General features: G+C 65.4%; 1 protein-coding gene across 3 annotated transcripts in view; it reads left to right on the top strand.

Annotated features, from left to right (window-relative positions):
- The first annotated feature begins 25 nt into the window (after positions 1-25).
- Positions 26-9,346, top strand: part of MTA1 (metastasis associated 1) — a 34,012-nt gene continuing 24,691 nt past the window's right edge. For all 3 annotated transcript variants that reach the window (XM_040641295.1, XM_040641294.1, XM_040641296.1), the window contains exon 1: positions 26-117. In XM_040641295.1, the coding sequence (XP_040497229.1) occupies positions 90-117 (28 nt within the window). In that variant the 5' untranslated portion in view covers positions 26-89. The remainder of the gene's footprint in view (positions 118-9,346) is intronic.

The raw sequence follows: 9,346 nt of genomic DNA, 5'->3' as shown, positions 1-9,346 counted from the left end.
CGCGCCCCGCCCCGCGCCCCGCGCCTCCGCCTCCAGGCCCCGCGCCCCGCGCCCCCGCGCGCCGGCCCTCCGCCGCCGCCGGCCCGGACATGGCCGCCAACATGTACAGGGTCGGAGGACGGCCGCCGCCGCCGCCGCCCGCCGCCCGCCTTTATGCGCGCCGGGGCCGGCCCCGCCCCCGGCCCCCACGGCCGCCCCCGGCCCCCAGGCCGCCCGCCGCCCCGCCGGGCCTCCGTCCCCAAACCGCCGCCCCGGGCCCGCGCCATCCCTCCCCCCCCCCCAACACCCGGCCCCCGGCCCCCTGCCCGGGCCCCCGTCTCGTCCCTCCCCTTCCCCCATTTTCCTCCATCCCCCCCCACCCCTCCGCCCGCCGCGCCGGCCGCACGGCCCCCCCGCGGCCCACTTCTGGTCCCCTCCCTCCACCTCTGCACCCCTCCCCCACCGCAGGCCCGCCCCAGCGCCGACCATCCTTCCTCCCCCCGCGGCGCCCCCCCGCGGCACCCCCGCCCGCGCCGCCTTCCCCTTCCCACTCCATCTTTTCTGAGCAGCCTGCTGCGCCGCCGCCTCGGCCCCGGCCCTGCTCGCCCCGGCCCGCAGCCCGGAACGGCCCCCGGGCCGGGCCCCACCGGGGGCCAGCGGGTGGTGGAGGCCGGGCCGGCTCCAGGGAGGCGGGGGAGACGCTACCCACCTGTTGGGGGCCGGCGCCGGGCCTGCTGGGCCCTGGCACACGAGTGTGGGAGACGCTGGGCGGTACGGAGCATCCTTCGGTCCTGGTGGACCTGAGCGCGGGGGGCCGGGGCCGCCTGAGCCCCCACCCCCCCTGAGCTGGGGCACACGGCCTTCGGACGTGCTGGCTGCCCTCCTGGGACCACGTTTCCCGGCGGCGGGGGTGTGCGGGGCTGGGGAGCCCCACGCTGGGGGCCGCGTTCCTCCCTGGGAGCCCGGGAGCCCCTGGCGTGTCGTGGGGGCTTCCCCGGCAGGCTTCCCACAGGGAGCGCTTAGCAGCCGCCGGCTGCCCTGACCACACTTCTCCTGCACCCCCAAACTTTTCACGACCTCCTGTTGCCCCAGCCCAGCAAGGAGGTGCTTTGCAAGGGTTGGGGAGAGGTAAGGAGCCCTGGGCGGGGAAGGGGTGGTGGTGAGTTGGCTGGGGCCTTGGGGGGCTTCCCCCACTTCCTCCTTTCCTTTGGGTCCTAGGAAGCCCCCAGCTCTGGGTCTTGCTGCACTTTGTTCCATGGGGTCCTGGGCCAGTCCTCACTTGGTATCCCCACAGGATGGTGGGGTACCCTTACTGTCCCCTATCCATTGGCATCTGCTGCCTCTGAGACTTCAGACACTCACTGGCCCCCCTCTGGCGGAGTGTGTCGGGGGTGAGAACTCTCTAAGTCATCTCTGTCCTAGTCTACCCTCCTCACTGGCTGGCTGGCCCCCCGAGATCCTGGGACTCATATCTCTATCCAGCCGGGCCAGCCTTGTGACCTTGGGCTTGCCCTCATCTGTGCAGTGGGTTAGCACGGCACCTGCCGGGCCATCAGGCCCTCCCCCACCCTCTCTGTCTCAGGGGCAGTCATGGGAATGCGGACCTCCACCCCATTTAGCACCAGGCCCCTGGTGGACAGATGTGGGCAGCAGGAAGGGGTGCAGGGGCCCTGCAAGGGAGGGGCTGTTCATCTCCCACCTTGGGGGTGAGGTGGGAGTGTCACCCCAGAGGTCCCTTCCCCAACACACTGCCAGGGAGGCACCTTGACAGATGCTCGGACCCCAGGGGCGACTCACCTGCCTCCATCACAGTGGCCCCCAGTCCCTTCCTCAGCACCCCTCCCCCTGCTGTGGCTCCGGGCTCCTCCCTGTCTTGTACGCAGTCCTTCCGTTCTTTTCCCCTCTACGTGCTCTCTTGGATCCACCTTTCTGCAGTGCAGAACCCCTCTCTCCTGGCGGGAGGCCCCCACGGCTCCCACTGACTGGCGACAAGGCCCTGCAGGCCCCCAGCCCACACCGGGTCCCCACATGCTGTCTGGGCGACGAGGTTCATTGACTAAATGAAGGCGTCATCACCAGAACACAGGCACCCACCCTGGAGGGAGACGCGAGAGGGGCCAGGCAGGGTGGCGGGCTGTGGGCCCCGGGGCATCGCCTTCCCTGTGCGGGGCTGGCGACCCTCCACTGGCTCACGCCTTTTGGGGTAGTGGGCTTGAGCAGAGCCCCCGCCCAGGCCATAGGCCCCCTTGCTGTGTGGGCTGTGGTGCTTGGCTTTTAGGCCTGTCTGGCTGAGAACTTGGCAGGGGCCTGACCACTCCCCAGACCTTCCTTGCCTCAGTTTCCCACACTGGACAAGGATCTCTGTTGTACAGCATGTCCTCCAGGAGAGGCCTGGCCTGCCCCACGTCTGTTGGTCCCCCCTCTGAGCTCCAGGTGTGACCACAGGCTCCCACTCAGAACTCCCTACGGGTCCCTTAGCGAAAGCTGCGTTGACTCGTGGTTGGTGTCTGGGGCGCCACCCCTGGGGCCTGGTGGGGCTGGTGCTCATGGTGGCTGAGGTGTGGGCCGGTTGGCATCCTGCCCCTCGGTGCTGCTTGCTCAGGGAGGGGGCATCTAGAACACGTGCTCCTCTCTCCTGGAGCTGACTGCAGCCCGGAGTTTGCCCCCCGCCCCACCTTCTTATCTCCACTCAGGACCCTAAGAGTAGAGCCTTTTCCAAAGGTGCCGGATTTGGCGAGGAAAGTAAGAACGCCAGCTAGGTGTGACTGTCGGTCACATAAGCGAGTTTTGGGTCTAAGTATGTCCCAAATATTGCAGAGGACGTACTTAGGCTAGAAAACCTGTACCAGAAATCCCATCATCTGGGTGTCCTGCCTTTTACCTGGCAGGCTGCTCCGAGGCCCTGCCAGGATGTCTGGGCGGGGCGGAGGCCGGGTGGCGGCCTTGTGCCAGCTGACCAGCTGGGTGGAGCGGGTCAGCCTGGGAGGGGACAGGGCCTGCTTCTTCCCAGGGGAGTGACCTGGCTGCCGACAGAGGCCTTCTGTTGGCGGCGCCGAGTGTGGAAAGGCGGGGCCCGGCTGTGGGTGGCAGGGTCAGGGTCCGTGACCTCTGCTCCTCTGGGGTCTGTCTTCCCGAGGCCTCGGCAGGCCTCTGGGACCGGCGGTGGGCCGCGGGCGCCGTGGGGTGACTCTCCCCAGTGCATGTTTCACGCAGAGGTGCTGAGGAAGGCTTCGGCACCCGCGAGCCACCTGCCAGCACGGTCACTGTTGGACAGACTATAACATTTCCGTTGGGGTTCCCCCTTTTTTCTTTCATTGCTACAAGTTAACACCCACCCTTTTGGACAGCAATTTGCTATTTAAAAACATACCTAAAAAAGGTGACAGGAGCACCCCAAGGCTCCCGGCCGCTGGGCAAGTTTCGCTCCGGCCGTGCTTGGGTTCTGTGCCTCTCGCGGCCCTGGCCTCTTGTCAGACACTCCTCCGTTGCTTTTCGTGTAATTTAAACTTTGACCAGGTGAGAAGTCCACACACGGAAAATCCCAAACTTGTTGGGGGTGCGCTCAGGAGCCCCTGCTGCGTCTGCAGCCCTTTGTCTTGTCCCTCGGGTGGGCCCTCCGCGACCAGCCTGCCCTGCCTTGGCCTCCCGTGTGTCTCTTTGGAGAGAAGAATTTGGCCGTTAAAGTCTTGGACTAATAAAGAAGCAGCTGTTGATGAAGGATGTTAGAGTAAATGGTCCAGAGAAGCGAATCCCTCACGCCTGGAGCCTACGGGACGGGGCGCCAGCTCAGAGCGGGGCCCCGGGTGCCTGCGGGTGTGGATGTGGGGCTGGCCGCCTGGGGCGGGGTGGGCACCCTGAGGCCTGGAGGGAGGGGCGGCCTCGAGTGTCTGCCGTCTGCTGCCGGGGAGGAGCGCCCTTGGTACCCCAGCGGGCCAGCTCTCCAGGACCTCACGTTCTGAAGGCTGTCTTCTGCAGGCGCCGGCTTCCCCGGGGCGCTCGTGTCCCTCCCTGTACCCCTGCCCATCTGGCAACAAGCTTGGGGTGCAGCTTTCCCAAGGCTCCCCAGGGCTGTGTGCACGGATGGAGCCAGGGGGCCGTCTTCATGGGGGCTGGGTGGAGGAGGCTGGGCTTGGAGGCTGCTCCCAGGTGCTCAAGTCCACACTGCCGATCCAGGCGCCGTGGATGCTGCCCGCTCTCCGCATGTGCGGGGTCCAGGTTCTCGGGGCCAGCAGGCCTCCTTCCTCCTCATCAGTGGGATGGGGGTGGGAGCTGGGCCTTTGCGGTCCCTCCCTGACCCTCAGCTGCCTGGCGGCCCCAGGCTGGGCCCCGGCTCTGTGGTGACCTGCCTTAGGAGATGATCCTTCTAAGCTCTGTCTCGCTGCTTAAAACTGCTAAACGGCTTCCACGGAGCGGAGGTCCAGTCGGAAGGCTCAGACAGCTCCTAACCCGCCCCGCCCCGCCCCTGCGCAGCAACCCTTTGCAGGCCCCCCAGCACAGGGCCAGCCCGGCTGGACCCCCCACCCTCTGCAGGGCAGGGCTTCCCAGGGGGGCGCCTGTGATGTGGGCAGGAGAAGCCTCAGAGCCCGCAGTCGGCCACCGTGTGCGCAGCTCCCACTGACCCTTCACTCTAGGCAGCAGAACCAGCAGCGTCTTCAGAGAACAGGGAGGCGGTGGCGGGGGAGGTCTGGATGGGGACAGCGGCGTCCCTTCCCGCAGCATGCATGTCTTCAGGGACACGGGGCCCCTGCCCCACTCAGGCCCAGTGTCTGTGAGCCCTCCGCCGTCCGACCACCTGCCCGAAGTTGACCTCGGCCTCTGCCCTCTGTCCTGCGGATCTCCCCCTCCAGGCAGGCTCCGGTCCCCAGACTTCTGTGGGGACAGTGACATGGCTCCACGCTGCTGGCTGTCCTTGCAGGGCCGTCACTGTATTCTGGGGGGGTCCTCTGGGGTCCCCTTGTGCCCCAGCCCAGTAGGGTGTGTGGGTGGGAGGCCCAACGGCAAGGACGGGGGAGGGTCCCTGCAGGAGGGTGGCCAGGCCCTCGGCTTGCAGGGATGTCCAGGTCTAGATGGTAGAGGTGTTGGGACCCCTGTGCACTGTCTGGGAGACGGCCCTGCAGAGACATGAGTCAGGTTTCACTTGGTGTCCTGTGCTCCAGGGCTGTGTGTCCAGCTCTGCCCGTGCCAGGCTGGGGATACTAGCCACTGAGTGTGTTTCTCTTGATTCCATCCCCAAATTTGAAAGAAGAAAAAAATGCTAGACTTGCAGGTGTCCCCACTGTGGAGGAGCAAAGGGGGAGCCTGGGGCTAGGGGGTTCTGGTCCCCAGCAGAGCTGGCGGGAGTGGCTCCTGAAGGGATTCGGACAAATGGGGGTGGATGGTCAGGTGGATGGTCGGCAGGGCCCTCCCGTGGTGTGCTGGGCACAGGGGAGCTATCCATGTTCTTGTGAGACCTCCTGTTGTCCCTGCCTGGCTGCCCGTGACCCCTGACCCTGTGGGCCAGTCTCATTGCTGTGGCTGCTCTCGGCCGCGCTGGCTCTGTTCTCACATGGGCGAGATACCATACCACTGCCCCCGCCTACTACCCACCTCGATCTGTGACCCAAGTCAGGACTCGGGGCACCTGTGCCAGGCTCTGAGACCCACGTCCCCGACCAGCAGGTCCCAGCTAAGGCCGAAGGCAGCCACGCCTGCCTCCTGGTTTCATTCCACACCGTGAGCAAGGGTCCTTTTCGGCCTCACGCGCTTTCCACATTTTTGTCCTTTCTTTTAAACTTGTTTAAAGTGCTGTCCAGTCTGGCGTGTCTGTGCGGGGAGGCTGGGACGCGCCTCCCGGGAACACACCTGGGTCGGGACACTTGCTTGCAGCTTGGAGCGAGCGAGCGAGCCCACCGCGGACGCTAAGGCGTCTCTAACCAGAAACCCGCACGGAACCAGGGCATGTGTTGATCAGGCTGGCCGACCCTGACCCTGCGGCCCCCAGGGTCGCAGGTGGTGGTAGCAGTGAGCGTGCCGTGTGTGGGATCTTGTGTATGGTCAGGTTTGTGCCGCACGTGCCTCGTGGCTGCAGCCCCTGATTCTGGCGGGGACGGCGCAGCGCTGGAGAACGTCTCCACAGCCCCACGGGCTTCCTCGTCCCCCGGGCCCCGCCAGCCTCCGCCGTGCAGAATGTCCTGGAAATGGAGTCCCCCGGACGCAGCCTTCCGAGTCAGGCTCCACTCACGGAGTGTGAGTGTCCGACGCGCTCGCGCGTGGCAGTGGTGGCGGACGTGTGGGCTGGGCTCAGGCTGGCTGGCTTGGAGAGAGCACACAGACTTTCCCCGCCCCGGAGGCTGGGAGGCCAAGGCTCCAACAGATGGGCTGTCTGCTGAGGCTGCCATCCTGGGTGAGCCGATCCTGGGGCCTCTCATAAGGGCCGGAATCCCAGGCGTGGGGGCTCCGCCTATGACCCGGGCCCCTCCCAGAGGCTCGTGCCTGAGACGGGCAGGGGGGAGGGGGCGTTGGGTTTCAGCAGGAATTTTGGAGGCACGAAGACGGGGAGATCTTGGCGCGCCAGCGAGAGTAAAGCCAGCGTGGACCCCTGTGCCGAGTGCTGTGGGCCCCTTCTTGTTTCCCGAGGGTGAAAATACCCAGGACTGGGGTTGCTCCGGAGGCCCGCGAGCGTGTGTCTCACTCGGCCAGCAGCAGACCGTGGGCTGCTCTGGGCGCCAGCCGGTGGCCTCGGGGCGTGCGGTGCCTCGGGCCCTTGCTGGCCCTTCCTGGTGACGAGCCCTGAGCCTCTTCTCACGTGTGTGCACAGGCCTTTGCCCTGTGTTAAAAATCGGGTTATTTGCTTTTCTTAGTGTTGAGTTGTGAGTGCGTGTTCGTGGTTCTGGGTTTCACGTGTGTGCTCTGCAGATTTTCCTGTTTTATAATTTGTGCATTTTGTGTATTTAGGAAGTTTGCCTGATCCAAGCTCACAATGATTTTTATCCTGTTTTCTCAGAATTTTTGTAGTTTTGTGTTTTACTGTTTGGGTTTTTTTAGGATTTTATTTATTAGAGTAAGAGAACGAGTGTGCACGTGAGCAGGGCAGGAGCAGAGGGAGGCGGACACGCAGGCTCTGCTGAGCGGGGCGCCTGACGCGGGGCTCGATCCCGGGACCCTATGGTCATGACCTGAGCCGAAGGCAGACGCTTCCCCGACTGAGCCCCCGGAGCCCCCCCCGGGTCTGACCCGTGTCGGGTTACATTTTGTGCGAGGTGAAGTTGGAGGCTCTCACTTCTGGGTCTGCGTGTTCACGAATGTCCTGTGGTCTGTTACCATTTGTTGGAACTTTGGCTGTCCTCTCTGCCGGACGTGCTGGCCCTTTGTCACACGGTTTCCCACGGTGTCTGCGGTTCCTGCCGCCGGTCCCCCCGGGAAGCCTCGAGTCGGGCCCGCAGGTTCTCTGGCTTTCGCCCCACTTGCCTAGCCCACCGTGAGGTCTCGGATCTCCCGTGTAGGTCAGTGTGGGGAGAGCGGACACCTGCCGCGTGGCGGCGTGTCCTGCACACGAAGATTCCGTGCGGCTCCCGTCTCCGTGCCTGTAGTAAATTCTCTCTGGACGCAGTCTGACTGGTATATTCACGAGCCACTTAAGTCACCACGCTGCCCCTGACTCACGCGGACACGGTCCCGCCTCGGCCGCGCTCGGAGCACCACGCAGGTCTCCGTGCTGTGACATCCCATCGCGGGAAGACATGGGGGGGTGTGCACTTTGACCCTCGCGGCGGGCATCACCGTGTCGGTGGCTCGGCTGGTAAAGCACCGTGTGTCACGGGGCACGGCCGCCGCAGTAAGAGCAGCGTGTGTGTAGCTCGCAGCAGATGACGGTCGGAAACGTGGAAGATCTGACGGAGCGTCTCGTCGCCGCTGAGCTTCTCCACGATGGTGACCGAAACGTGCTGCTGTCCACGCTCCTGACCCCTCATTCATCACTCGGCAGGGAGGCCGCGTACGGCGCTGACGTGACCACATGGTGTTTGCGTGCGGCCACCGGAGCGGCGTGTCCACGGCCGGCGTGGGACAGCTGGTGGCCCGAGACCACGCGGCATGCGGGGTGGCGCGAAGTCACGTGGGAGCAGGCTCCGAGCGGCGTGCGTGGACTGGCCACAGCCGAGCGTGTTTCTGGACAGGTTGGGGGGAGGCCGCTCCGCGCAGACTGAAGTGGGGTCTGCCGGCCCGTGGCGGTGGGCCTGCGCAGACGTGGTTTCTGGAGGGGAGCTGCCATGGGCCGCCACCAGAGACGGTCCTGCGCGGGCGTTTCTCTGGGGGCCCCCAGCCGGCACAGGAGTGGCACGCGCGACGGGGACGGAAAACGCATGAGGCGAGTGCTCAGAGCCCTTGCGCTGCAGGCCGGTGGCTTCTGGGGGAACGTTTGAGTCTCTCCTGCCGCTGAACCCATGGGTCAGCGCGACCTCCCTCCGACCTCGCGGACTTCACTGGCCTCAGCCTGTGGGTTCCGACCCCAGGTCGAGGCTGAGTGTTTTCACCCGACTCCCACTGCAGCTCAGTGGCTCAGCAGGGCTGTAATTTTACTGCGATTTCTTAAATCCGGGACAGAAGTTGACATTCTGGGGAGCCCAGCACTGTCACTGCGTGGTTGTGGAAGCTGGTCCTTGCCGTGTGCTTGGTACCCGTCCTCTGCGAGCCGTGTGAACTTGCCCTCGAGCGACACTCACACCTGGTGAGGCCGTGGTGGCCCCGGCTGACACGGCGCGAAGCTCAGACCGTCACTGCCCTGCGGTGTCCACACAGTCCCGGTTACAGCGGGAGGCAGAGCTGGGCGCAAGCCCTGCGTGCAGGGATGTAGGCCTCACCGCGGACCCCGTGCACACGGGGGGCTCTGTGCTTCCGGACGCATGTGACCGTCTGGTGCTGCCTCGACCACACGGTTGTTTCCCGCCGCGTCCAGGCCACAGTCAGGGCCCAGGCTTCAGGCCGGCCTGTCCCAGGGACCCACCGACAGCGCGTGATTCTCAGTCAGCCTCGCATGACCAGACGCCTGTGCGCTCGCCCGAGGCCGCCAGCCACAGTCATGACGTTGTTCACACGCTCCGTGTGGTTTTCTCATCGGACGCGCGTCGGCTACAGCACACGTCTGCACTAACGGACGTCATGGTCGGTCTGGACGGTGCACAGCACTGACCTTGGACCCCAGAGACACAAAAGGTCCTCCCCCCAAAACCTCTCAGTGCTTCTGCGTAGACGGGTGTTGGTCTAAAGCCCTGTATGCACTTACTCTCGTCTTTAATGTCATTGATGGAAGGCGAGTGGCAATGTTGGGTGAGTGCCTACAGGGTGTCCTGGGCGGAGCCTCCTGCCCCGGAGCAAGCCCCCCCCCCCCCCC

The sequence above is a fragment of the Ursus maritimus genome, unplaced genomic scaffold (assembly GCF_017311325.1).
Source record: "Ursus maritimus isolate PB19 unplaced genomic scaffold, ASM1731132v1 scaffold_25, whole genome shotgun sequence".
NCBI lineage: Eukaryota > Metazoa > Chordata > Mammalia > Carnivora > Ursidae > Ursus > Ursus maritimus.
This window is presented reverse-complemented; position numbering and strand designations above follow the sequence as displayed.